Genomic DNA, 27,914 nt, shown 5'->3' with positions numbered 1-27,914 from the left:
ATTCATTTTATAGAACCTAACGATATGAACAAAGCACACTGTTTCATTTAAAAGGTCTATTATCTGCAACTTTGTCTTGCAGATAGTTTAATAGGGTTAGTAATGTTTCATATGATGATTTTTACGCCAATAAATTATTCAAGTTTTACAAGTTAGAAATGCTATATTTAACACGAAACCACAACGATGACCTCTAGTTTTAATAAATCAATAATCTTTCTTTGGATAGATTCTCTCAAAGTGCAAACAGTAAGGAAAACACATCTAAACGACCTGACAGTGCGCATAGTCTGTCACGCGATAAGCATCACACATAAAGCGCATCTGGAATTTGTAGGTTTCGTGGACACATAATAACGATTTTTATCAAAAGCTGCTTCGAACCAAGAATGAAACAAATGTTTGACAAAATATAAATAAAACACGCAAGTGCCGGCACACAGTGCATCTCCTCTATCCCACACGTTTCTAACCTTGTCAAACCACTTCTGCGCCACATGCAGCACAAATCAATTGGCAGTCGCGATTGTGGCTCTCACTAAGAATTGCGCATCGAAGTAGTTTGGACGTGAAAATTTTCCACTCTTCCGCGAGATAGTTCGGAATTGTCATCATGTCGAAAGCAAATTCTAAAAATTCGGATATTACTCAGGCGGTACCTTTGATAAATGGGGAAATTTTCGAAATTGAGCAATGTCTCTTTCCGATTCCAGAAGAATTTTTCCTTAAAGATGATTCGATTTCGGAAGAGGAGTGCATTTCAATTTCCATTAGTGAATCGTTGAATCTTCCAAGTCTACCAGCTTACACTGTACGGAAGAGTATACTGGATCCGGCCAAATTAACACCTGAGGTCATCAATGAGCTGTGCTTTCACGAGATGCTGTTGATAAGTACGGAAAACGACGAAATCGTTGGCGGTTTTGCCATTCAGGTAGAAACCATTGCTGATGAAGTGATTGCCGTATTTTGTAGCTCGCATTTCTCGATGGATGGAAATGAGAAAACAGCGCGAAGCGAACTGCTGGCCTTGACTGACAAACAATTCAATCCATATCAGGAGCGCAAGTGTGAAACTATTTTTGCGGGTGACTTCAAGCAGGTACAGTTATGAATAATATGGAAACGATTTATTAGCATGTTGCATATGATGAATGGCGACTTTCATTTATTATAACAACACAAAGGTTTGCATTTAACTTTCCATCTGAAAGCACGTGAACGTGGGATGAGGAGATTAAAATGTTTGTAAAATACTGTGGCTTGTACAATGTAAATTATAATTTCCAAACTCCAAAGTACGACATCACAAAATACCTTGTTACAGAGAAATATTGCAGTATCGTATTAGATTTTCTACTATGTAAATTTTATAGGTCCTGGAAAACGCCTTTGTGGAGAGTTTTCGTTTTAAGTTTCAAAGGGAGATGCCACAAAATTGATTACGTCTCATTAGTTAATTAAGCTCGTGTAACAACCTTCACTAGTCAGTTTGGTTTTGGCTAGCGTCATTATGATGGTGTAATATTGGGTTTAATCTCCTATTATGAGATTGGTTTCGAATTGCTGTATAGCACGGTTTTTTACGAGGATTTTTGAACTACACGAATTTTTAATTACCGCGTTTTTACGCGGGCTTTTGAACTAACGCGTTTTTTTTTCAAAAAAAAAATTACTCGGGCTGGGAACTTGAAAATGGGAACTTTATTGAGTAAAAGACTTAATCAAAAAACCTCCCTCCAAAGGATCCGAAATGTCCGTCAAAGAGGACAATTTTAAATACGTCTCGAGTTTTTTTTTCTATTTTTTTCTGTACCCTTTCTTGGTGATTCACTTTACGGATTTTAAAATTAGCGCGGTTTTTTGAATTACGCGGTTTTTTGAATCACCGTTTTACGAGCTATGTATCCCCCGCGTAAAAAAATTGTGCTTATTACATACTACATGACAAAATAAGGTTCCTTAAGGCACTACAAAGGATGGACACTTGGCCAGATGCAATAAAAATGAGAGCAAAGCGGTCTGATTCAATTTTTATTGATGATTGAAGTACAAACGATGATCGAGGATTTTAAAAAACATAATAATCAAAAAACCATGAAAACATTTAGACCGTTCACTACATTTAAAGTTTTTGCAGATGGATCACCGGCAGATAAGTTTGTAGAAATTTGAAAACTAAACCGCAGGATAGTTAGGCTGATACAAATTTCTAATTCTTTTTATGTCCAAGGTTATCAAACTTAGCAAAGGGGGTTGCAAAAAATAAATAACACCGAGACGAAAAAAAAGAAATTTTTCTGATAAAAGTTTGTGTGCAAGTTATGACGTTTGTAACTTGCACTCAAATAAATGTTGAAAAATAACACTTTATTATTATTATTATCTATTTCGCTTGCCTTTTGACGACACTCTCTCTATCACTGACTTGTTCATCGCTAAATTAGGCATTAATGCTGTCGGAAAATAAATAAAATGAATAAAACGGTATGAGCTTTTTTTCTTCCCCTTCCAATATTCAAAATTTTTGAAGGGGCCCCCGGTGACATAAAATGAAAATAAAATGTGTAAAGGCCTTATTGTAGATTCAACAAGCTACAAGCACTGAGGTTTCGAAGATACAGTCCTCCAGTGTTGTGAAAACTTATTCCGTACTTCTCCCCAAAAAATCGAAGCTTTGATGCGATATTTGAGAAATGATTCTATCGTGCGGTCATATGAGACTCCGTGGAATAGAACAGGTCATTCGAATAAACTTTTTTTTGTAAGATACAGTCCTCCAGTGTTGTGAAAACTTATTCCGTACTTCTCCCCAAAAAATCGAAGCTTTGATGCGATATTTGAGAAATGATTCTATCGTGCGGTCATATGAGACTCCGTGGAATAGAACAGGTCATTCGAATAAACTTTTTTTTGTAACAGTCATTTTGAATAAGTGACGTTTTTCTACGGGTTTTTATGAAGTCTATAATAGACTATTTTTGCACATTTTTCAGGAAAAACAGTTACAGCTATATTTCGACGAAAATCAAAACGTCACGGCATTCCGACAGGAAACAGTAGCGAATGAATCAGAGAGCTTTCAAGGTGTGGTTACTGCCGAAGAAGATGGTTTCTTACTACCTGACGGTCTGAATATCATATACATGCGTTATTTAATGCTAACAAACTTCATCGGAGATATCCACACGCGAGCAATTGATATCCAAGGTCGCATAGGACATTCGATTTATCAAATCACCGATGTTATTCCAACGAAAATCAATGGTGAAATTCACGAAACGAAACAAGTGATTCGTACTGTCTACTATGCGGAAACAGATGAGCCGGAAACGAGCGTGAGCTACTACCTTACTACTGGTCATTTACTGCGACATACCTGGAACAATTCAAACTATTCTATAATCATGAATCCAAGATTCAGCATTTCTAATCTATCGAGCGAAATGAATGACATTTACTTTTCCATGCGGATATATTTGGAAGAACTATCGAAACTATTAGAAATTTCTGCGCATGAAAAAAGTAGGTGCTACGATTTACTAAGCAAACCAACGGAAATAGTTCGGGCAGTTCTCTCAGATATTATAACAGAAGCGACACAAAAACCTTCCAATAATTCTATATCCATTCGCAGTGAACAATCATCTGACACCATTAGAAACCTTTTAGAGGGTATTATAAATGACATGTCTTTTCTTTGATAGTAAATAAATCTGTAATTGAAAAATTTTTGTTTGATTTTCCAAGTTCGCTTTCAACATTTTGAATGAGAGATTCGGTGAGTTGTTTTTTGCTGCAACGAAAATCTGAATTGGACAGATTTATGACGATTTTAATCCCTCCTCCCTCTTCTTTCGTGGACAAGCACTCATATAATTTCTAGAAATCTTGTGTAGACCGTGGACAATTCACAACCCACAGCCATGCTCAGATTATACTAGCGAACCTATACATTAGAGAAATGACAAGACACTCACCGTTAAGGAAACTGTCAACATCAAAACGGGCGAGCTGAGAGATGAGAAATGAGCGGTGAGATTGTTGTGAGCTAAGCTGTGTATAATCTAGCGAACCTATACATTAGAGAAATGACAAGACACTCACCGTTAAGGCAACTGTCAACATCAAAACGGATAACGGCAATGCAATTTATACAGCTCGCCCGTTTTGATGTTGACAGTTGCCTTAACGGTGAGTGTCTTGTCATTTCTCTAATGTATAGGTTCGCTAGATTATACACAGCTTAGCTCACAACAATCTCACCGCTCATTTCTCATCTCTCAAATTTGGCACGGAAAAGCTTTTCGATACAATGAAAATTATGATTACCACTACTGCTTTTTGAAATTCGAAAAGAGAAGTCGATTTTCGTTGGCATCCTGTGTATACACACAATTACTATACACAAATTACTGTGATTTTTTATAACAATGACAACGATAATCGATGACATATTTGCTTATTGCCACTATTTATCCTATTTATAGATATCCAAAGAGACTAATTATCAGCGGTTAGGAACAGTAACCATGGTGCAATAAATAATAATACCATTATTCTATTTCATAACAAATACAGCAAATGTGTTACGTGAAATGGCGTACAATTCGCAGTTTTATTGATTGAACTTTTCAGCACACTTGTGCTAATCAACAAAACCAGTGAAGCAGTTATAATTTTTTTCATTCGTCGCACACAACTAGACGATGTTTTCATTACTCATTAGTAATCACCGCATCTAGTCGAATGATTTTAGCAATGTTCTCAAAGCTTTTATTTAGGATTTAAAATCAGTAATACAAACTCTCAGGGCAATAGATGTCATTTTGTGATATTGGATGTTTTTTTGTTGAATAGCGTAATTTTTGAGTAACTATTTAAAATGCTCTGTGAAAAAGGTAATGATGTGCACATATTTTTAAAGCCAAAACGATTTGTTTGATTGGTGTGACGTCTTTGACAAAGTTGTGGATAATAATCTTGTCTTTCTGAGAAAAATATACACCCTAGGAAAAAAATTTTTTTTTTGAGAAACTAAGTTGACAAACAATTAAAATTTGTTGAAATAAACATTTTTTTAAATATTTTTATGGTGTACATTTTTTTGACAAAATTATTATCTACAACTTCGCCAAAGACCCTATACCGATCAAACAACAAGCTTTTTAACATAGTTTCTCAAATATAAGTCGTGATTAAAAAACTATGCACATCTTAGGGTTAGATCTAAGACAAGACGTGACAGCTGGTCACCGTTACATTCAACCAATTTGAACCGGCTGCTGATTGGCTGAATTCGATAACGCAATCGTCACGTAGAAAATACAACGAGGTTACTTTTCACTGTAAAGCAGTGATGCTGGAGAGTCATAATTTAGCTATTATAATTGTTCATAAATAATGATGCAAAAGTATGCAAGGTATATGATATTACCGAGTAATGTATTTCACTGTTATAACTTTAAAAATGCATTGATTAATCGTTTATTACTATTTCGGTTGCAGTCCAAGAAACTTAGAAAGAAAAAATTTGGGTACCAAGAAACTTAGGAAGAAAAAATTTGATAATAGAAGTATGCTTTATTGAACATAAAATAATAAATAAGAATTGAGTATTATTCGTCTTTATATTGCAATTTTAATTTGTTTCATTTTCATTGACCTGCAGAAGTTGTTAAAAATAATCATTCTGGCATCAACGGTATGGAACGTTCAAAAAAATTTCGACGGGGATGACGGCCGTTACGAAAAGAAAAATAAGAAGCCAGCCGTCGGGTCTTGTCTTAGGGTTAGATCTAAGACAAGACGTGACAGCTGGTCACCGTTACATTCAACCAATTTGAACCGGCTGCTGATTGGCTGAATCCGATAACGCAATCGTCACGTAGAAAATACAACGAGGTTATTTTTCACTGTAAAGCAATGTTGCTGGAGAGTCATAATTTAGCCGTTATAATTATTCATAAAAAATGATGCAAAAGAATGCAAGGTACATGATATTACCGAATAATGTATTTCTCTGTTATAACTTTAAAAATGCATTGATTAATCGTTCTTTACTGTTTCGGTTGAAGTCCAAGAAACTTAGGAAGAAAAAATTTGGGTACCAAGAAACTTAGGAAGAAAAAAATTGATAGTAGAAGTATGCTTTATTGAACATAAAATAATAAATAAAAATTGAGTATTATTCGCCTATATATATTACATTTTAAATTTGTTTTATTTTCATTGACCTGCAAAAGTTGTTAAAAATAATCATTCTGGCATCAACGGTGTGGAACGTTCAAAAAAATTTCGACGGGGATGCCGGCCGTTACGAAAAGAAAAATAAGAAGCCAGCTGTCGCGTCTTGTCTTAGGGTTAGATGAGCCAAAGTACAAATGACAATGACAGCTCCTTTTGAGCTAAAAGCAAAACTGGCAGTATGTGACGTACTCGAAAATAGCGAAAATCGCTCGAATCGAGCTACACAATGCCACGTATTTTATAATCAATATTCCATTTAAAAAATAATATATCTAATATTTTTCAAAATAATTGTATCCTAATTGATCTTAAGAGATACATTTACTTCCTACATGTATCCATGTATACATTTCCAGTAAAAATGCATATAATAACTAACTTCCTAGATGTATCTGGTTTCAAGTTATTTCGAATTGAAGTTTAAAAAGAGTCAGTTGTCTAAGAAATCAGAAAAAAGAATTATAAGTATATCGTTAGACTCTACTAGAAATTTGGGAAATATTTTGAAATTCAATCCGCGCAAGTATACGTATTTCGACAGCGACATACAGTCATCATCAGGGCTTATGTGGACATAAGTACTGATGATGACTGTATGTCGCAGTCGAAACACGTATTTGCGCGGACTGAATTTCAATATTTATTTCCCAAATTTCTAGTAGAATCTAACGAAATACTTATAATTCTTTTTTCTGATTTCTTAAATCACTCTACTAAGACGCTCAACATAGATTTTTCAAATCAGTTTTCAAAGTCAAATAGGTACGTGTGCAAAATTTCGTTCAAATAAAGAACGGCCGATATTCGACGATAAGTCATTTGGCATGGAAACAAAATATTAAAACTTCGATATTTTTTGCGGAATTGTTCACTAGTTTTTAGTTTTAAAAGATAATTTTTCTGTGTCGCTTTTTGCCCCACGAAAAATAAATAAAAGAAAAAATCCCTTTTTATGTCAATGATTAGGAGGCTCGCTTTTGATTGAGATATATTCAATATATTCTTCGGATTTGTCCATAAAAGGTATAAAAAAGATATTTCCGTTTGATGTTCTATGCATAAATTACTGAATAAATCACAGTCCTACGTTGTCGAACTTATACATACAATCTTTTTTTTTTTCATCGTTTAACTTCGATTGCATTATGTGAAATGTTATATATTTTTATTTTCATTAAAATTTTATGCTACTAAACAATTGAAATTCATTGAAATTTTATGCCACTAAACAAGAAAGATCGAAACGAAGGGGGATGTTTCAGCTGTGGCGCAATTAATTAATGTTCCGTGCCAAGTAAAAAAGGTCATGTTCCTATACAGAAACACCTGATACTACCATAGGCTTTTCGTGTAGCAGCATACAATAATGTATTCTATTTGTCTACGTTTGTATCGTAGTTTACTTTTGCACCATTAAGACGTAGGTAACCTATAGTAACAGGACCTGCTAGCAACCGTGTTTGTTAAGTGTATCTAATTGTGCTTCGATCGATAAGTGCTGTATTTTTGACTTTTGCGTTCTCACCCAATAAAGCATAGATTCAGCAAAGTAATTCAAAATAAATTCTAAATTCCAACGAAGAGAAATGGCCCAACTCAACTGCCCTCCCTGTACTCCTTGTGCGAATGTATGTATAGAACATCAGCCAACTCAAACGGTGAGTGTCACATTTATGTCAATGTTTTCAACATAAAATATTTACACAACCCGATTAGTGCTCATCGCTGAAAAGCAAAAAAAGAAAAAACCGTCAATATTTATACACATTCGAAGAAAGAAAAGTTCGTGCTAATCCTGTTCGTTGGGGACATGTAAATCAAAATAACATATTTCTACAGTAAGCACAACTAAATTGTAAACTATACTTATTGCCTTTTCTATAGGAAACATCTTACGAAAATCCATTCCATGTACAAGAGGATTTGCAACCAAGTGAAACGGAATTGCAAACTAGCCCAGTCGGGCTTTCAGCCAGTGAACCACCTTGCTATTTACCACAGCAAAATGGTAACTCAGACGTTCATCCTTTATCTAGGCCAATGGGTCCCATAGGTCCATGGGCAACTGGCCGCATAGATTGGGGTTCCTTATCTGGTCAAACTGGAACGCGTCCAGTGGTAGACCGTTATTCCATTACTCGATACAGTGTTGACGAGTGGCGCCAACGGAATGCTGATACTATACACGCATGCGCAAACACAGTCAGTAAAAGCGAAAAAATCGAGCATGATAGCAAACACATCATTGTCCGAACACACGCTATCACCGATAAAACTCAATCCGCTTGCACAGAACAATTGCACACCCGGGCCAGAACCATTGATGACATGAAAAGCGAATTGGAACGGGCAATCAAGTCAATGCAGGATGAAATCAGCACACTGGAAGAACAACGGCGCAGACTCAAACAGTCGCTCGGGGTTCTTCGTACACCGGAAGCAATCGGTAATCCATTCAATGCTGTCGCATTTTAATTATATCGAAGTAAAAATTATTTGACCACTTTCGTAAATGATTATATGACGGATATTATACCTTTCCAAATATGTATGTAAAAAATGAATGTTGAGTAAAAAAAAAGATTATTACAATGTTACCAATGTTGACTGGTAAAATAACTATAGGAAATCAGTTAAAATTTACTCTACTGAATGCGAAGCATTGAAAGGAAAAAGAATATTTAATAACCGCTATATTCAAAATTTAATAATAAAAATAATAACAACATTAAATAAGAACACACCTTAATGATAAAAATAATATTTCCAATAGCAACTGAATGCTTGGAGCGTAGAACTGGCAGACCTGATACTGAGCTAATTCGAGATCGTCCTGAGGAAGAACTGATTTGCGAAATAGCTCTTATAGCAGAAATTCGAGCAATGCTACTCAAAACATTGTCAGAAATTGAAGCTCAACAAGTGCAAAATCGAGCCGCTCGACAGCGAATGGAGTTTGATTGGAGCGATAAGAAGTTGGCTCATGAGAATGATGCTATAAATTGCAACCTAACGAACAAATCGTCTATCACCATGTTTCGCCCCGGAGCTACTCGATGTCCTAATGAGTAAGGAAATTTTCTTTGATAGGAACATTGATGTTGATTTCTTTGTTAATTGTAGACAGTCTACAGAAATTTACTGGCAAAAGTTCAGTAAAGAAACTTTAGAGATGTGCACTAGTTGCCGAAAGCAGTCTGAACAACTGCGTGCTACTTTGGATGTTATTCTAATGAATGCTGCTCGCGATCTTCGTACACAAGCCGACAGTGTGGAGCGAGCATTAGCTAACAGAATATCTTGCATGGAAGAAATTCGACAAAAATTGGAGATTGATTTAAGAACGGTATTCTGCACGACACTATGAACCTTGTTTGTCATGTGCATCAAATAATTTTGTTTTTCAGACATTGCAACACCTCGCAGATACAGAAATTCAAATAGAAAAACTAAAAGTTGCTATAGCCAACATGGATCATGCAATGAAAGTTGTGCAAACACGTCTTGACAACCGCAATCAACGCCCCAGAGTAGAGAACTGTCGTGACCAATCACAAATTTTGTTGATAGCAGAGGTCAAATCGATTGAGGATGGGCTTTCTGCTATGAATACACAACTCAGACAAGAGGAAGATGTGAAGAACGAACTTATGACTCGTCGCAGCGACTTAGAAAAGGAGATTATGATGAAACGACGTACGATTGCTATAGATCGAGATCGTTGTCAACGTTTACGGGCTCATTTTCCTTCATCTACTTCTTTGAGCGGATATTGAAATTTTAAATGTGTTTATTGTAGCAGTCCATTATTTACAAGTCTTGGAATATTGATAATCTTGTCAAAGCTCAATTATGCCATTTCCTAAAAAATAAATCGGTCGACATGATTTAGAATGCAGATGACTTATTTACTTACTTTGGTTCACTAATTATTGATAAAGAGCTCCCAACCCATCCACTGGATCAGTTTGAATGACAGGTAAACAGGAATCAATGTTAATGTAATATAAACGTAATAACTCAAATCCTCTTCCATTGAATATTTTGAAACGTTTGAAAATAAGCAAAAAAAATACTGAGGTTGATAGCTACACACGCGAAATACCTGAATTTTTGTCAATATGTATATGATTTTAACAGCATTGAATCATTAAAACTTCCAGGGCCATGCTATAAACGTCAAATCTGATATAACAGTCGCGTTACCAAATTTTATAGCGGTACCACTGACGTTGTGGTACCACTCTAAGGGCATCCTTAACAGTGCGCTACTATATTTAAGTTGTTATGGCGACTTTGTACAGCGCGGCTATTTTACGCACTCACCCGTTTTCACACCGGTCGTTACTATCGTCTCTGTTTGACGTTTCTTACAGCATAAACCTTTAGCAGCGCTGTTACCGGGCTACCAAATCTGAGAGCGCGATGCTTCCCGGAGGCCCGGCTACTATTTCTCTAGCGCAAAATAGTAGCCGAGCATCCGGGGAGCATCGCGCTCTCAAATTTGGCAGCCCGGTAACAGCGCTGCTAAAGGTTTATACTGGATGAAACGTCAAACAGAGACGATAGCAACGACCGATGTGAAAACGGGTGAGTGCGTAAAATAGCCGCGCTGTACACAGTCGCCATAACAACTTAAATAGTAGCGCATTGGTAAGGATGCCCTAACCCGCAAAACCGAAACAAATACGAAAAACTTAACATAACGTCCCCCAGCGATCATTTAGTTTTGTTCGAGTTGCTCGAAGCGAAATGCGCAATGTCACCCCTGGTTTTTGTAAATCTGACTCAATAAATAAAATAAATTCAGAAAAATCAAAAACATAGATTTAAACGACTTTTTTGAGTTGCAAATATAACAAAGAAAACCGTCCTAAAACGTAAAAAACCTCGTTTGAATATGATAGTGGCCAATCTAGAGACAAAATTCAATATTTTAAATTTTGAGTATTTACACCAAAAATTGTGAATTGTTCTGAAAACTGGTATATGATCACTCGTGGCCTAAAACGGAAAACGTGATTGAAATGAGGTCGATATCTTGTACCGTTTATGAGTAATGGAGGAAAGCAACCCGCGTAAAAAAACCGCGTAAAAAGTGACCTCACTGTATTGCGAAATATTTCCAATATTCGATATTACAAAGTATTTATCGTAGCATTTTCAGGCACTCGTCTATCTGTATCACAACTCCTAGATAGCACATTATTGTCCGAGTCTGATATGAATGTGACAGATAAACGATACATATTAAAATATATCCACCAATATCGCATAATATTATCGAAATATTTTTCTCAAAAATAAACTTGTCTAGCCCCTAGGTGTAAGGTGTTGCTCACCGGCGTCGCGATCTATATACACCTCGTGGTTCATTATCACGATGGGGAATATTCAGGGGCCTATAAACGTCAACATTTTGCCTACCAATCACATATTCATCACGGCGGTGATATTTCATTTCAAATACTTACAAAATTTATCTTGTTCATTGAAAGTGCACATTGTACTGAAAACAAATGTTGAGCTCTTGTTTTTTCCATCTAAAACGACATTTACTCGAGAATAAGTCTACCGAAAAAAGGGACGTTTACTCTATTTCACTTGTTTCAGGGCAAACCAACCAAAAAGTTGGTACCAGAAACGCTGGTACCAGAATCAATGAGTGGTAGATGGAAAATGTATGGAGTTTGACAGCCACAAGAGCCCCCTGGGAATATTGCCCTGCTATCGCTATGCTCTCAAGAATTAAACCGGTGGGCAGAATTTATGGCATTTTGACAGTTTTTTTTTTCGAAGTTTTGATAAAGATTGTAGAAAAAAACCTAACCTCTCGTTGTTTTTCAAGTTTGTCATATTTTTCTGCAAGAATTATTACGAATTTACGCGTGAAAATTGATCATTTCAAGAGTTGATGTTTTGGCAAGACAATACGTGAAGTGCTCAATAACGAAGGGTTCAGATATCAACAGCGTTATCGTTCCATGATAGAACGTAAACAATCATTTAATCTGCACCATTGAGGGCACGATAGCCACACTAGTGATCGAAATAGGCGCAATGCAGAATAATTTATATTAAACTAAGGTGATTAAGAACAAATAAGTTTTAACTGTTCGCAACACTACATTTCCGAAGTGTAGTGACCCCGCCCTCAAAGATTCTTCTGAAGACGATAATGTTCTTGTTCTATACGTAAAATTGATGGTGCGGCGATAAACATTCATATACGGATTACTCACTACGCTGCTTCAATACTAAGCATTGAAGTCCTAATCTCGAAACTAAAGGTAAACTGGGGCATATTGGAGTATTCTTGTCTTTTGTACGTTAAAATTGTGCTTTTCTACACATTTTAGGAACTTTGAAAATCAAAAAATTTAAACATGATTGAAACAACAGACAAGGAGAATGATAGTGTGGTAGAGGAAGAAGACGATTCAAAACTTCCGATTAGTTTTATATATGCCAGACATTTGGGAAAGATCGAAGGTATTAATTGTATTACACAGAGCTGGCGAGTGAAAGAGCGCATGAAAACTGTCAGTGTGGCGTTAGTGCTTTGTCTGAATCTTGGCGTTGACCCACCGGATGTTGTGAAAATACATCCATGCTCTAGGTTGGAATGCTGGATTGATCCCGCTGCAATGTCTGGTCAGAAAGCAATGGAATTGATAGGTAAATAAGTTTGTACTCCCTAATGCATTTCAGAATGTGTTTCAAAAACCGAACGTTCTATCAATGGTTCTGAAGGTGTTTCAGTAAATGTTTATGTATGTCCTATAATTGATTGTATACTTGGCACTACGATTAGTATCGAAATAGCGAAAATGGTGATATTGGTCAGCTGTTTTGTTCTATGATCCGTCAGGGCGCAATTACAACTATCTGTATATGCTTTTAAATAAATGAACTTCATTGACCCTCTCAGTTGTTCTTAAACGCGATACTTTATCATAATATCAAAAAACTAATTTTGCAATCCAATACATAACATGTTTGTTAGTCAACCAAAGTAACAACATGTAAATAAAATTGAGCAAAACATATTATTAACAGTCTGTTTTCTTTACAGCTAGCAACCTTCAAAAGCAATATGAACGCTGGCAACCACGAGCCCGTTACAAACACTCCCTCGATCCAACGGTTGAGGATGTCAAAAAGCTCTGCACTTCCTTGCGCAGGAATTCAAAAGAAGAGCGCGTACTGTTCCATTACAATGGACATGGTGTTCCTAGACCAACGGTCAATGGCGAAATTTGGGTCTTCAATAGGACCTACACCCAGTATATCCCTTTGTCGATATACGATTTACAAACGTGGATGGGGGCACCATCTATTTATGTGTACGACTGTTCGAACGCGGGTATTATTGTAAATAGTTTCAACACATTTGCCGAGCAGCACGAAAAAGAGTTAGAACAGATGCGTGCACGAAGCGGCAGCACAACTGGTCAGTCAGATCAGGAAGCCAACCGTAACTCTCCATCGCCTCCAGTCCTTGGAGCCACTACCTACAAGAATTGTATACAACTAGCAGCCTGTGCCGCCAACCAAATTCTACCGATGAATCCGCAGCTACCGGCTGATCTATTCACGTCTTGCTTAACAACACCAATACGGATAGCACTTAAATGGTTTATATTGCAATCCACTTCCAGTTTGGTTCCACATGTTACAGAGGATTTGATCGATCGCATTCCTGGTCAACTGAATGATCGCCGCACGATGCTAGGCGAATTGAATTGGATTTTCACGGCCATAACAGATACCATTGCATGGAATACATTACCAAGGGATTTATTTCAAAAACTTTTTCGACAAGACTTGCTTGTAGCAAGTCTATTCAGAAATTTTCTGCTAGCGGAACGAATTCTTCGATCCTATGACTGCACACCAATCTCGAGCCCTCCTCTTCCACAGAGCTATCGACATCCAATGTGGTCCGCGTGGGATCTGGCATTGGATCTGGCACTTTCACAGCTGCCTGATATCCTAGATAAAGGCAAACGATTTAAACATTCGCCATTCTTCGAAGAGCAGCTGACGGCTTTCCAGGTATGGCTGGAAGGCAGTTCCGAGCAACGTAGTCCACCAGAACAACTACCGATCGTGTTACAGGTTCTTTTGTCTCAAGTTCACCGATTACGTGCCTTGGAGTTATTGGGTCATTTTCTTGATCTAGGTCCATGGGCGGTTAATTTGGCACTTAGCGTTGGTATATTTCCCTATGTATTGAAATTGCTCCAAAGTTTAGCAAAGGAACTACGGCCTTTCTTAGTGTTCATTTGGGCCAAAATCCTCGCAGTTGATGGGACTTGTCAAGTAGATTTAATACGCGATCATGGTCACAAATACTTTTTGGCTGCTTTACAAGATACATCCCCTTGTCCAGGATTCAAGGGTAACCATAGAGTTTATGCGGCATTCGTTCTGGCAAGTATAGTTCACAAGTTTGCCATTGGCCAGGCGAATGCAATGCAAGGACAACTGGTGTCAATCTGTTTGGACCAACTCAATGATTCAAATCCGGTTTTAAGACAGTGGCTTGCAATATGTCTGGGTCACCTCTGGCAGAATTATGAACAAGCACGTTGGTCTGGAGTGCGTGATAATGCAAATGAAAAGCTTTACCCGCTGTTAAGCGATCCTATTCCAGAAGTGCGAGCAGCCGCTGTATACGCTCTTGGAACATTTATAAGTTCTGTTACACAACGATCGGATCACGCGAACAATATAGACCGGTCAACCGCAATGCATTTGTATGCCACCGTATGTAACGACATGAGTCCGCTGGTCCGAATGGAATTGATAGCTTCGTTGCAGTGGATGGTTCGATTTTTCGAGAGTCAGTTTGTTACGGTGTTCTTGCAAGAATCAACTACAAGCCATAATCTGTTCAACCATCACTACCATAGTTTGGAGCGTAACATGAATTTGAAGCGTAATAGCAGTACAAGCAATATTATCAATGTAGGAAAGAATGCAGCTACTGTGGGATCCATTTATCAGAAGCTGTGGAATGGATTGAATGCCCTGGCTAAGGATCCGTTTCCTGCTGTGGCTCAGATGGCTCAAAAAGTGGTTGAATATGTGGGAAAGCAAGGTTATGAAATAGCCAAAGAAGCTACCACTTCGGAGAAAAGTGCCGGTAGTATGAGTTTACCGCCTTCACCGAACACCAGAATCAACTATTTAGGAGGGGAATCACCTCCGACACACAACCATCTTACCCAAGCAACGGCCCATCTTACACCGGTACCCAACAAGAAGAAACTTCATCAAATCAGTGACAGTTCAGAATTTGCAGCGTGCTCTACACAACAACAGCAGCCACAGTCGATAATCATTTCAAACCACGGCTCGCCACAGATCCAAACTATTCAGTCCGATCAAATGCCTCCCCAGTCAGCATCCAATGTTAATCCTCAACAGTCACAAAGTCAGGGTCAGCCTCAGGCTTCCAATTCTCAACCCCAAATGCAACAGCAGCAACTCGCAACTCCTATCGTAACTACGAATTATATTGAATGGTCGGTAAGCTTCTTTGCGCGACCATCCAAGTTTTTAAACGAAGCAAAGCTCAAAAACGTCAGTGATCAAAATTCAACAGAATTTCTTGATCGTCAATCCAGATGTTTGCGAAATCGGATTGTGCGTGAGGAAGGTCGAGAACAACAACGACGTGCAGTTTTCGGTCGATTAGATACCCAGAGCTGGTCTTGTCGAACGCAGCATACTCCGACGATGGTTAAGTTGAATCCTTACGATGACCAGATCGCAGTTGCTTACAAGTGAGTACCATTTATTGGCTATTGTTTTCATTTCGCATCTTACATTTGTTTTCCACTATAGGGATCGCGTTATTCTTCAGGACTGGAGCACGGATTTGACAAGCTCGTTTATTCCGTTCAAACAGCAACCTCATGTGCATTACCAGTCGATTTTCCTTGATCAGAATCGGTTTCAAATGACTCCTTCTACAATAGCGGTATCTTCACTAGATTTTGTGAATGCCCATGATGTTGGGCTTGTATTGGTTGGTTACAGTGATAGTGTCATTCGTGTTTGGCGCCCAGCGGAAGCCAATCGGGAATCGTCGTTGGTTACGGCGTGGCATGGTTTATTTGATTTCAATTCACCTACAACTGCAAAAGTAGGTACCAGTGAATTGGGATTGGTGATGGCATGGCATCAAAAAACCCAAACAATAATGGCGGCTGGAGAAGCCAAATACATTCGCTTGTGGGATGCAGAGCGAGAATCAAAAATCTGTGATATTAGCAGTGGATCCGATGCGACGATTATAAAACTATCATGTGCACCAAATGGAATATTCGCTGCCGGATGCAATGACGGGAGTGTACGACTGTTTGATCGCAGGTGCTCTCCGGCCGAGGCACGATTTGCTACATTCCGAGAGCATATGAATCCGATACTAACTGTTTGCTTACGAGATGACTGCGAAAGTTTAGTCTCAGCTTGTACCACTTCGACTGTGCGATTATATGACATCCGTAAAACATCTACGTCTGTACAGCATTGGAGTGCAGGTTCTGATGTTTCAGCGATGAGCATTCACTCGAGTGCCGATATTGTGGCCTGTGCAACTAGCGTGATCACCATTTACGGTCTGGATGGTACTAACTTGAATACAATTCGGTGCAATGAAGGATTTATGGGTACGAAGAAAGGCGTAACATCGTGTTTATCGTTTCATAAGCATAAAATAAGTTTGGCAGCTGGATTCAATGATAACACAGCGGCCGTATTTGTTACCGATCGAAAGTGAACCATCGCAGTTCATATTCCGTCGCTTTAGTAAGTAGTCCCATTTTCTCTTGTCAATCTTGATTTTTGACGTAGAACTACGTCTCTCAGGAAGTTCGGTTACATACTCGGCTACATAGGAATGTAAAATGAAAATCTAAAACCGGAAAAAGTGAAAAATATGTCCAATTTCAAATGCTAATAAATCGGTTAGTTTTCGATGGATTTCCTTCGTTCTTGCAGCAATAGATTGGAAATTTATCTAAGATTCCTCCCAAATGCAGAAAATTGTAGTTTTATTATTCGAACTATTGTACTATAGAAATTTTTCATGCCTTGTCAAAACGAAAAATTCGACCTTTGATTGGTCATTATATGATTGCATCCCAAGCACGGTCGACAGAATTATAGACCTAGTAATTTGAAATGTGGTTTTTGACCTATATAAGATAGTGATGGGAAATATCGCCCAAAACGGACATCGATAACAATCGATAATTCCGGGGCTTTTATCGATATTATCGATAAGTATCGATAATTTGACAGCTTACGTTTGCGGTAAAAAAATTTTTTCAGATGATGATGAAAAAAACTATTTCAGATGGTGATGAAAAAAACTATTTCAGATGGTGATGAAAAAAAAACTAGGACAGATAATTGAGTTGGATAAATTTCTCATGGAAGGTTATCATGTTAGCTTCCTCGCAAAAAAAAATATGACGTCCTTGCGTGCGGCCTTCCGGCAGTTAACCGGAACATTCGCCATGGCGGACGAAAACATGCGTGTAGCCATGTTTTTAAACTCTTTATTAATTCCTCCTCCGTTTTCGCGACAAAATTGTTGGAATAGATCTTGCGCTTCAAGTTTGCCCAGAAATTCTCGATGGGAAGCAGGTGGGGGACATTGGGCGGATTCGCCGACTTCGGTACCACATCGATATTCAGCCGCTCCATTTCCTCCAACGATCGCTTCGAGTAGTTGGCCGACGTCAAATCTGGCCAGAACACCGTGTCTTTTCGCTTATGGTCTTTCTTGATGAACGACGCAACTTCTGTCAGGCACTTCGTACTATAAATTTCACAGCCAGCCCGGAGCGAAAGAAGAGCAACTTTGACATCCCTTTCTCGCTGATTGTCAACCACAGCCGCACCTTCTTGGGGAACTTGGTCTGTGAAATAAACTTTACCTCCCTGCCCTGCTAGTCGTTGCCATCCAGGGTGAGATAGGTCTAGTCGTCCATCACCACTGCCACGTCGCGATTCGCCGGGAAAATCGACTTGACCATCCTATTCAACCGCTGTCGCTGCGTCATTGCCTGCAGCTCCGAGACCAGTGGATGGGACTGCCGCTTCCTGCATGTATGTCCATGTTCTCCAGATACTTTTTCACTGTTTTAGAGCATGCACCAATCTCTCGGCCAAGGGCACGCAGCGATTTAGCCACTTTTCCCTCGGTATTCCTCTTCAGCATCCTTTGAAGCTTCTTGTCGCTCAGGGTCGTTGGCCGTCCGAAACCGGACTTTCTTTCGATGCTCTGATCGTTGTCCAATAGTGTCAAAATGTTGTAGATGCCAGAACCGGCATACCCGGCGTCCACAAAGTGCCGCACGATGTTCGTTTTTGACGCGGCGGGGTACCGTTCTTTGAACGCGCACACTTATGAACGGAGTAGCTTCACTTTTTTCGCCATCACAGTTAGAGTTTGACTGATAAAGCTGTCAATTTTTTTTAGGCCAACTCATGGGTAACTATGATTGATGATGCATGAGTAATTTCGTCAGTACGATTAAAGGTAAACCCATGAAAAATCGGCAATTTTTGTCCATTGTTTTTACCACAAACGTTATTCGACAAATGCAATTTTCGGTTTCCGTTATACTCTACTAATTTTTTTGGAAATAAATATTGAAATTCAGTCCGCAATTTCAATATTTATTTCCAAAAAATTTAGTAGAGTATAACGGAAACCGATAACTATTTCTTTGATTGATATCAATCACTCTGCTAAGACGCTCGTTATAGATTTTCTAGATTTGAAATGCAATTTTGCTATATAAATTTGTTAAAAACAGAGACAGTGATGGCCCAAACAGAATGGATATGTTTGCGTTGCGTTGACGTCAATTTGACAGTATATGTATGGGCTAACTGTCAAATTGCCGCAAACGCAACCGCAACGTATCCATTGTGTTAAGGCCTTGAATGACAAATCTTACGATACTGCGAATGAAAATTCAAATAACCGGACGAGTTAAACAGTTTGTTTTGGAAAGTCTTCGGGTTTTACGCCGGGAGTGCTTTCTACGGAGTAGGTTCAAGCCGAAGTTCATTTTGAAGGTTGTATAATAAGGGAAATAATTGAAGCAGGCAAAATTCTGTCAATTTTTAAATGGCCAATACTTCACGAAAAATGAATCAATTCTGACAAAACAGGTTTCATTTTACTGGAAAACTGTCCTAGCTTCCTAGTATTACTTGAGAACTGGACGTGACCAAGGGTCACTGGAAATGTTTCGGATTTCCGGAGTGTGTGTCAAAGTGTACATTTTTGCAACGCGTAGAACTTTTTCTGGCATTCTGTTTCACTTAGGTTTATATGTTGTCAATAAATCAGAATTTATTTCGGGTTTATTGGTAGCCAAAGATTGAAAATTCGCCAAGGAATCATCGAGGTATGAATTTATTAGGTATGGGTTTGGCGGTTTTTCCCTGTTGGGTACTATATTTCTTTGAGCTTGCAGTACTCTAGCAGAATTCAATCGAACATTGTGGGTGGGTAGGTCTTATTAAACCAAGCAACTTTGCAAACTTGCGTTTGAAAATTCATCTGGATTAACATTTGAAAAGGTCAGATTATTTTCACGCGGACTTTCTCTAAATGGTTATTTATGCAGATTTTCAAATTATCGTGGTATTTTGCGCGAATTTTTGAATTAAAGCGGTTTATCAAGCGGATTTCTGAATTAACAAGGTTTTTTCACGAGGCCTAACTGTATTTGAACCTTTTTCTTATGAATCAATATATCTTAGTAAAAATTATCTGAACTTTCCTTCAAAAATATAAAAAATGAGTTTAGGATCCTACTCCGACAAAAATATAATTGTAAAAACAAAAAATGTTTTTAGAAAATATCGGTGATCTCAGATTTTTTTGAATGAAGTATTTTAGATAGACAATTTAGTTGCCTAAAACGTTCCATGCGTTGCAAAAATGTACACTTTGACACACACTCTTGAAATCCGAAACATTTTCGGTGTAGGTTGGTCACACCAAGTTCCCAAGTAATACTAGTATAATACTGTTCTCCAGTAAAATGAAACCGGTTATCAAAATTGATTCATTTTTCGTAAAGTTCTGGCCATTTAAAATTCGAGAGAATTTTTTTATCTCAATTATTTTGTCTATCCCCTGTATAAATCAAGATATTTTTTTGGCGCAACAATTTCGTTGATGTGGATTTTTAGTGGAACTAAAAATTGTTTGTTGGGTAACAGATACTTTAAACTTAAACAGTTCCAAGTTAAACTAAACAATTACCAGAGAAATACCAATAGACTGCCACTATGCATGTCCATCATATTATAAGAGTTAGCAAGCCAAAGAAAATGAATTTTATTACAATTTCGTATCATTGCTTTTTATGAGATGGTGCAAAAAGTTTGGATATTTTTTTAAACTTCTCCAGTACTAAGTTGTCGAGTTCATCTGTTCTCAGGAAGCTAAAAACTATAAGTACCTTTTTAGTTACCATTATTTTTCAGAAACTCAGTGACACCCGGGGCGAACCTTCACACCACCCCCAACAATGCTAAATCTTGTCGAATAGCAGCACCCAACAAATACCTAGCGACAAAAGCAACTCCTGGGTAAGGGTAGGTGAGGTCTCATTCTTTTGGGTCTCCTCCAGTAACCAGCCGCACTGACTTGTGCTCACCCAGAGGGGATTCACTGATGTCAAATTCCACATATGTGTGCGTTATCGCAGATCAACTCTGGTCCATGACGTTTGTTGGTCCATGATGTTTGTAACTATGAACAATAATGGGGGAAAAATCACTACACAACACATTTATGAAAGTTTCTCGCGGTTTTACGAGTTCTGATTTAAGAAGGTTCCGATTCTGTAATATTTCACATCGATCAATTTCATCACCAAAAAGAACAAAAACCAAAACAAACGCCATGTTGCCGAATATGTTGGTTACACGATGTTTGACAGATAGATCCCCCCTGTGCTCACCTTTAAAATATCGATAATTATCGTTAACGTCAAGAAATTAACGATAATATCGATGTCCTGCATCTATCGATATTATCGATAAGTTTCCCATCACTAATATAAGAGTCTGTTTCAGCCGAAGCCGCTCATATTAGTTTTAGACAGCCACAACAGCAGTCAGCCCTTAGCAGCAGCAGCAGTGCAGCGGATACCAATGGCAGCGGATAGCGACCGCAGCTGTGGTAACGGATAGCAGCATCGATAGAAGCAGGGCCAGCTGATGCAGTGGGGTACTTCCTTTAGTGAAATGCTGTCTTTGTGCAATAGCGGGCAGTAGTGAATGCATCCAATAAAAAGTTTCCTCATTTTGAAAACAAACCAATGCTCTTGGAAGCTGGAGTTCAAAATACATGAGTCTTCTAGTTTTGAGTGTAACAGGTTTTCTCTGTGTTATCTATCACAACGAATACCTTATTTGCACTGTCAGTGATAACGCAAAGATGTGATCGGCATCTTATCCGCTATTGAGTTAAACAGCAAATTATCCTTTTCAGGATGAAATAAATACCCAATTGAAGAGTTAATATTTTCTCTCAAATTAATTTACACCTTCAAATGTTGGAACAGTTATAAATTTGGCTGACCTTGTCTCAGAACATACTAAATTATCTTTTCCTTTGAAAAATTGTCAAGTCTAATATGACAAGCAACTATATTTTTGAAAATGGTCAATCCTTTTCGATTGACCAGATTGGCCGTTATATGATTGCTTTCCCGAGCACGGTCGACAGAATTATAGACCTAGTAATTCGGAATGTACTATTTGACCTATATAAGAACCTGTTTCAGCCGAAACTGATCATATTAGTTCTAGACAGTGACTATAACAATCCTTACTTAACGGGAGTGGATAGCATCAGCAGCAGCAGTGCTATCAGTAGCGATGTTCCTCTAGTAAAGCTACCTTTGTGCAATAGCGAGCAGCATCAGTAGTAGTTACATAAGCCTGCACTTTCTCCAATGAAAAGTTGCCGTGTTTTACAACCCACAAACGTTTTGGAATGCTGGCTTTCAAAGTATATGAGCCATCAAATTTTCTTTGTGAAAACAGTTTTCAACTGTATTATCAGAAAAATGTCTTAATCTCTTCTGTCGGCAGCACATAAATGCGATCAACATTATATCCGATATGAAATTGAACAACAACAGTCCTTCTAAGGACAATAAACAAATTATTGATGATTTAATGTTTTCTCGTTTTGCTCTGGAATTGAAAGTAAAATGATATTTTAATCTGCATGCTGTTCAGTGATGTATGTGCAAACTAAAATTCGGTAGCGCTTCAACTCCTTTTTTGCATAAAATTTTAAACATATTCAATACGAGTAATGCAACAAACAATCTTACGTAGTTCTACGTCAACCATGCGGTCGTGACTTTGCATGCAACCCTTGTGATTTTTTATTGTCCTTTTCATTCCAGCCCTACAAAGATTATAGCATATAGAAATAAAACGACAGTAATAGTGGCTTCGCAATTTATATTATATAGAAAACGCTTGCAGAATAGGACAACGCCTATCGACCACAAACACAACAAAAGCAAAAAATGCAGCGAAGAATGCTATTCAGATATTTAGATTAAGAAAAAAGGGTGAAATTTCGGATCTATACAATACAACACGAAAATATTGGTTTGATAGCCATTAACACTTTTCAGATTATACGTTTCCTATATTTGTACAGAATCCACATAATAGTATCGCCTGCAAGAGATTAGCTTCAAATTATCATTGTTTCATATGGCATATTTTTATCAATTAGATGGTTGTACAAAACCTGATTCTTACAGAATTAACTGTAAGTTTATTTTGTTTCATTTAAGATAAAGTATAGTGAAGAAAAAAATAAGATTGTATACCACTATCTGGAATTTTTTAAGTAAAATCGTGCAAGCGTGCAGAGCTTTTCACAAGTGTATGCATAAATCAATAATGAATAACTGAGAACGATTTTTTATCATTAAACATACGATCTGTGGCTCAATCAAGTTTGATTGTCCTCTAATTTTCTGGTAATGATTTTATTAACTATCCGTCTTGGCTAGTTTACATCGAAAATATTTCATGGTACAGGACTTCCAATCAGACCAGTTGCTGGACTTGATATAACGATTTCATAATGAATCATAATGAATAATGTCATTACAAAAGTTGAATGATTATGAGATCAGTCAAATATCCCATCCCATAAAATACAAATTGCCTGTAGCAAATAAGATTTCACAAATATGATTTTCAGAAGATGGTATACAATATTTGAACTCTTTTAAACAAAACTAATTATCAACCATGGTGCAGTAAAAATATGGCAAAAACAAAGTTTAAAGAACTAATGTGTAATTAACTAGTGAGCACTTATTTCGATAAACTTTTAAAACTTCTTTTTTTTAGTTTTCTACACATGTGGCTACACAACCTTTTGTTAAATATATATATATATATATATATATATATATATATATATATATATATATATATATATATATATATATATATATATATATATATATATATATATATATATATATATATATATATATATATATATATATATATATATATATATATATATATATATATATATATATATATATATATATATATATATATATATATATTCTATTGATTTTCCCACACAATTTTAAAACCAATATGTACATTTTTTAACAAATAGTGTAAAGAGTTAGTTTTATTTGTATTTTTTTTTTTCCAAAACGTACGTTTTACATTTATTTGTTCGATGGTCAAGAATGTACACAAATCAACAAACATGCTCTAAAAAACACAGTTTTTTATATGCCCCAAATCCTTGTGTAACAAATGGAAATAGTTTTACTTGAATGTGATAGCATAAAAACACCTGAAAGTAACACAAATCTCAAGTTAAATTTTTCACAGTACATTTATACACGGCACTCAACTTCTGTAATATAACCTGATATCTCCCAGAGGACTATGATTTTTACCGAAGTTCTCGATCGCGTAATTTGACAGATCAATTATTTCAAAATATCCGGGCGTTTAGTATACTTAGGCGTGTTTCAAATTATTACACGAGTATTTCAGTGAAATATTACTAAATCACACGTTGACAGGTTTACAATTATTGGTTTTACAGAACCTCGCTCCCGTTCTACGCATAGCCCACGTTAATAGGAAATAATCCATAGAAATTGGGACGATATACGTAGAATGGTAGCTCGGCAGTTTAATGTATTGGCTGTTTGAGGTATTACTGAGATTTTTACTTTGATCTCTATTGAAACAGATAGAGATGAAAATCTCCGAAATTGGTCCAATGAGAAACCATGTAGGCCTCTCTAGAATGAATTTCGGGTAGGTATCTCCACATATACTTACTTACTTCGCAGAAACTATTCACGCATTTATTAAAACAATGTTAATATGGTAATGCAGTATCAAACTGTTCGCTGTTTTTTTTTTGTCTTTGAGACAAAGCAAAGCAATGCTTTGGTGCTACATTCCGTATCGGAATTCGACCTTCTGTTTTTCATTATATACAGACTTCGCAGCTAACTATTAAGTGTACAGTACAATTGCGGGGCTAGCGCTACGATCCTACTGACACTAACAGTCTCTCCCGAGCTGGGACCCGAACATACGACGACTGGCTTGCTAGGCCAGCATCGTACCTCGAGACCTTCGACAACTCCGATCCTGGCTTTGGTAAAACAACGGGTTGCTGTTTTCACACCCCCTTTCAATCCGACATGCCTAGGTTTGATGTTAGTAACTTGAAACGGGTGCCTTTCAGCGGTTTTGTAAATAGATCCGCCAGTTGGTCATCGGTTCCGATTGGCTCGATATGCAGGGTTCCACTTGCCACTAGATCCCGGATGAAGTGATGTTTCACGTCGATGTGCTTCGTCCTGTTACAGGATACGGTGCACCCATACACCGTAAAAATAAAGCCGCTCACCGACTTCCGGTCCTGAAGGTCGGTTGCCCAATCGGCATAAACGAGACTTAATGATTTGGTCCCGTTCAGGTATCGTACCACTCGCTTCAACGCATTCCAGTGTACGGTTGACGGCTGCTGCTGGAATCGACCAAGATACCCCACAGGGTAGCAGATATCCGGCTTGACACAGAGCATGATATACATCAGGCTGCCTCGTTTTGACCGGACAAACCCCATCTTTTCAATTTCAGCGGTGAACTTCTGATTCCAGCATTGCGTTGATTGCTTCAGTCCGTAAAGCGATTTTTCCAGTAGGCCCACCATCCCCGATGCAGTTCCAGACGGAGTTCACTCCGTGTGGAACATAGATTTTCTTCTTCAGGTCGCCATGAAGGAAAGCTGTCTTCACACCTGCGCTCTCATTCACTGCGCCTCGACAACTCGCCATTAGCATTGTGTCTTTCTGATGGTGAAGGGAGCGCGTCGGGCTGTCCAGTTTGCTGTTCGGCTAGTTCGCTCTCTTCAGGATCCTCGGCTGATTCTTCACCTGAGCCATCATCTTCGTTTTCTGACTGTTCGGTTTCAGGAATTTCTGATTCAACATCCCCCTCTTGCTCGTACGACGGCAAAACAATTAACGGTTTCTTCTCTTTCTAGACTCAGAGGCATACGGAAAACATTTTTTGTCGAAACGAACGTCACGAGCAATAACTATCTTTCTACTTTGACGATTCCAAAGGCGGTAACCATTTGGAGCATATCCAATCATGATTGCTTCTTGGCTTTTGGCATCTAACTTCTTCCGGAGCTGCTCGGGGACCCATGCATATCCCTTGTAACCGAAAATCCGAAGCTTTGATAGATCCGGCTTGGATCCCGTCCAACACTCGGCCGGCGTAGTATCTTCCATCACTGCTGCTGTCGGGCTACGGTTGATCAAATAAACCGCTGCTAGAGCTGCTTCACTCCACAATTGCTTTGGCATTCACGAATCAATTAGCATGGTTCTTACCTTCTCCACAAGCGTCCTGTTGAATCGCTCAGCAACACCATTTTGTTGAGGCGTGTATGCGACGGTAGCTTCAACCTGGATACCCTTAGCTTTGTACTCTGGATTCTCTTTTTACGCGATTGATACGTGCGCGCAAAAAAGAATCGCGTAAAAAAATCGCGTAATTTCGAACAAATCGCGTAAAAAAATCGCGTAATTTGGAGCAAATCGCGTAAAAAAAAATCGCGTCGTTACAAAACCTTTTGCTAGGTGGTGTGTGTGTGTGTATGTGTGTATGTATATCTATGTATGTGTATGTGTGTGTTACATATTGGCTCATAAACAATATTTCCCATGTCACACATCGCGTAATTTCAAGAAACTCGCGTAAAAAAAATCGCGTAATTTCGAGAAAATCGCGTAAAATAAAATCACGTAAAAAAAGTCGCGTAAAAACAGAATTCAGTGTAAAACCTTTTCTGCGCTGTCGAACAGTATTCTCGGCTTCGAGATTCGCAAACCGAATTGCGCAAACATCGGAATGAATCCGCTGGAGGGGTCGCTTTGCTCTTTTCCTTGTTCCATCGAAAGTGTCCCGACATTGCTTGCCCTGGGCACAGGCGTCCCAGAATCTTTCCAGTCACGGCTTGAAATTCACACCGGTTATCATTTCATTCTGCACGAGCTTGGCCATTCCACCTTAACCGAGATGCCCGAGGCGACGATGCCACCATTCAATCAAACGCCGTTTTCTTCAGAACCGCCTTGTTCTGCAAGAACAGCACCTCCACACCACCAGCCGCTAATTTCTTCACCGATAGCAGGTTGTCACGAAGATCTGGTACAAACAGCACCCTTCGTACGTTAAGAAGCACGCAATGGTTGCTGTATCCATTAATCTCGCCTTCTTGCCTCGCCACCAGATTTTGGTCATCCTTCGCCACGTTAATCACAACCGGGGGGTACAGATTGTCCGTAGCTCCGGAATCCAATTTGAAATTGATCGTTTCACCATTTGATTTCGCCGCACCTGCCCGATCCACCATGAAACTAACCGCATTTTGCCCTGTAGTAACATGCGCTTCCTTTTGCTTGCAATCTCTCTGCATGTGACCCAGTTTTCCGCATTTGTGGCATTTTCCATTGAATTTTCCACTATTGCCACCACGCTTGCGTTGCTGCTTGCCTGTAAACGCTGCTGGTTTTTCACTCGTTGGGTCGCTTGTTCGGTCAGCACGTTTCTGCTCTTCCGCCAAAAGCCTCTGCTTGACCATGTCCAGGGTAAGTTCGTCCTCCTTCATGTTTTCCAGCGCTGTCACTAATGTATCACACGAGTCCGGTAGGCTCAAGAAAAGCTAGGACACGAGATCTCCAGTCACCAGCGTTGCACCGGCCGTTTTTAGTTGCCGGACCAAATCATCGAACGCTAGAAGGAGGAATCGCATTGATGTCCCTTCTTTCATCCGCAAACGTCCGAGCTGTTTTCTTAGTAGGGTTTGGCTGGCCACCGACTTCTTGGCGAAAACTTTGTTGAGGCACGTCCACATTTCCTTGGCGGTCGTCTTGTCCCGGACAACCTCCAGAACTTCATCAGACAAGAACCCGACGATCAAGCTCTTTGCCTTGCGGTTCACTTCCAGAAAAATCTTTCTCTCCGCTTCCGCCCCTGGAACGTCTTCCGTCAGCACTTGCAATACGGCC

The 27,914-nt window shown here is 38.4% G+C and overlaps 4 protein-coding genes and 1 long non-coding RNA gene across 8 annotated transcripts; 4 read left to right on the top strand and 1 right to left on the bottom strand.

Annotated features, from left to right (window-relative positions):
* The first annotated feature begins 266 nt into the window (after positions 1 to 266).
* Positions 267 to 3,730, top strand: LOC129732852 (uncharacterized). Its single transcript, XM_055694203.1, has 2 exons — positions 267 to 1,102; positions 2,997 to 3,730. The coding sequence occupies exons 1-2, from the start codon at positions 614 to 616 to the stop codon at positions 3,702 to 3,704; spliced, it is 1,197 nt and encodes a 398-aa protein (XP_055550178.1). The 5' UTR covers positions 267 to 613; the 3' UTR covers positions 3,705 to 3,730.
* A 443-nt stretch (positions 3,731 to 4,173) lies between these two features.
* LOC129732855 (uncharacterized) lies at positions 4,174 to 5,618 on the top strand. The gene is made up of 2 exons (XR_008729367.1): positions 4,174 to 4,901; positions 5,222 to 5,618. It is a non-coding gene; the product is annotated as an uncharacterized LOC129732855 (long non-coding RNA).
* A 1,246-nt stretch (positions 5,619 to 6,864) lies between these two features.
* On the top strand, positions 6,865 to 10,136 carry LOC129732851 (tektin-4). Of its 2 annotated transcripts, XM_055694201.1 has the most exons (6): positions 6,865 to 7,907; positions 7,966 to 8,061; positions 8,134 to 8,695; positions 9,023 to 9,317; positions 9,373 to 9,595; positions 9,657 to 10,136. In XM_055694201.1, the coding sequence occupies exons 1-6, from the start codon at positions 7,836 to 7,838 to the stop codon at positions 10,023 to 10,025; spliced, it is 1,617 nt and encodes a 538-aa protein (XP_055550176.1). In that variant the 5' UTR covers positions 6,865 to 7,835; the 3' UTR covers positions 10,026 to 10,136. The 2 variants fall into 2 exon arrangements, with proteins under 2 accessions (XP_055550176.1, XP_055550177.1); XM_055694202.1 differs by lacking the exon at positions 7,966 to 8,061.
* Positions 10,022 to 10,432, bottom strand: LOC129732853 (uncharacterized). Its single transcript, XM_055694204.1, has 2 exons — positions 10,166 to 10,432; positions 10,022 to 10,111 (listed from the first exon to the last, which is right to left on the bottom strand). The coding sequence occupies exon 1, from the start codon at positions 10,283 to 10,285 to the stop codon at positions 10,175 to 10,177; it is 111 nt and encodes a 36-aa protein (XP_055550179.1). The 5' UTR covers positions 10,286 to 10,432; the 3' UTR covers positions 10,022 to 10,111; positions 10,166 to 10,174.
* A 1,610-nt stretch (positions 10,433 to 12,042) lies between these two features.
* LOC129732850 (regulatory-associated protein of mTOR) lies at positions 12,043 to 22,870 on the top strand. Of its 3 annotated transcripts, none has more exons than XM_055694197.1 (5): positions 12,043 to 12,539; positions 12,609 to 12,927; positions 13,325 to 16,043; positions 16,105 to 17,070; positions 22,722 to 22,870. In XM_055694197.1, the coding sequence occupies exons 2-4, from the start codon at positions 12,636 to 12,638 to the stop codon at positions 17,039 to 17,041; spliced, it is 3,948 nt and encodes a 1,315-aa protein (XP_055550172.1). In that variant the 5' UTR covers positions 12,043 to 12,539; positions 12,609 to 12,635; the 3' UTR covers positions 17,042 to 17,070; positions 22,722 to 22,870. The 3 variants fall into 3 exon arrangements, with proteins under 3 accessions (XP_055550172.1, XP_055550175.1, XP_055550174.1); XM_055694200.1 differs by lacking the exon at positions 22,722 to 22,870 and adding an exon at positions 21,376 to 22,678; XM_055694199.1 differs by lacking the exon at positions 22,722 to 22,870 and adding an exon at positions 17,131 to 17,307.
* Positions 22,871 to 27,914: the final 5,044 nt, after the last annotated feature.

This window comes from Wyeomyia smithii, chromosome 3 (assembly GCF_029784165.1).
Source record: "Wyeomyia smithii strain HCP4-BCI-WySm-NY-G18 chromosome 3, ASM2978416v1, whole genome shotgun sequence".
NCBI classification, from domain to species: Eukaryota; Metazoa; Arthropoda; class Insecta; order Diptera; family Culicidae; genus Wyeomyia; species Wyeomyia smithii.
This window is presented reverse-complemented; position numbering and strand designations above follow the sequence as displayed.

Coding starts and splice junctions, on each gene's coding strand:
- LOC129732852 (XM_055694203.1), top strand. CDS start 614: ATGTCGAAAGCAAATTCTAAAAATTCGGATATTACTCAGGCGGTACCT. Junction 1,103..2,996: donor TTGCGGGTGACTTCAAGCAG/GTACAGTTATGA, acceptor CACATTTTTCAG/GAAAAACAGTTACAGCTATA.
- LOC129732850 (XM_055694197.1), top strand. CDS start 12,636: ATGATTGAAACAACAGACAAGGAGAATGATAGTGTGGTAGAGGAAGAA. Junction 12,928..13,324: donor GAAAGCAATGGAATTGATAG/GTAAATAAGTTT, acceptor TTTTCTTTACAG/CTAGCAACCTTCAAAAGCAA. Junction 16,044..16,104: donor CAGATCGCAGTTGCTTACAA/GTGAGTACCATT, acceptor TTTCCACTATAG/GGATCGCGTTATTCTTCAGG.
- LOC129732853 (XM_055694204.1), bottom strand. CDS start 10,285: ATGGAAGAGGATTTGAGTTATTACGTTTATATTACATTAACATTGATT.
- LOC129732851 (XM_055694201.1), top strand. CDS start 7,836: ATGGCCCAACTCAACTGCCCTCCCTGTACTCCTTGTGCGAATGTATGT. Junction 8,696..9,022: donor TCGTACACCGGAAGCAATCG/GTAATCCATTCA, acceptor TATTTCCAATAG/CAACTGAATGCTTGGAGCGT. Junction 9,318..9,372: donor GCTACTCGATGTCCTAATGA/GTAAGGAAATTT, acceptor TGTTAATTGTAG/ACAGTCTACAGAAATTTACT.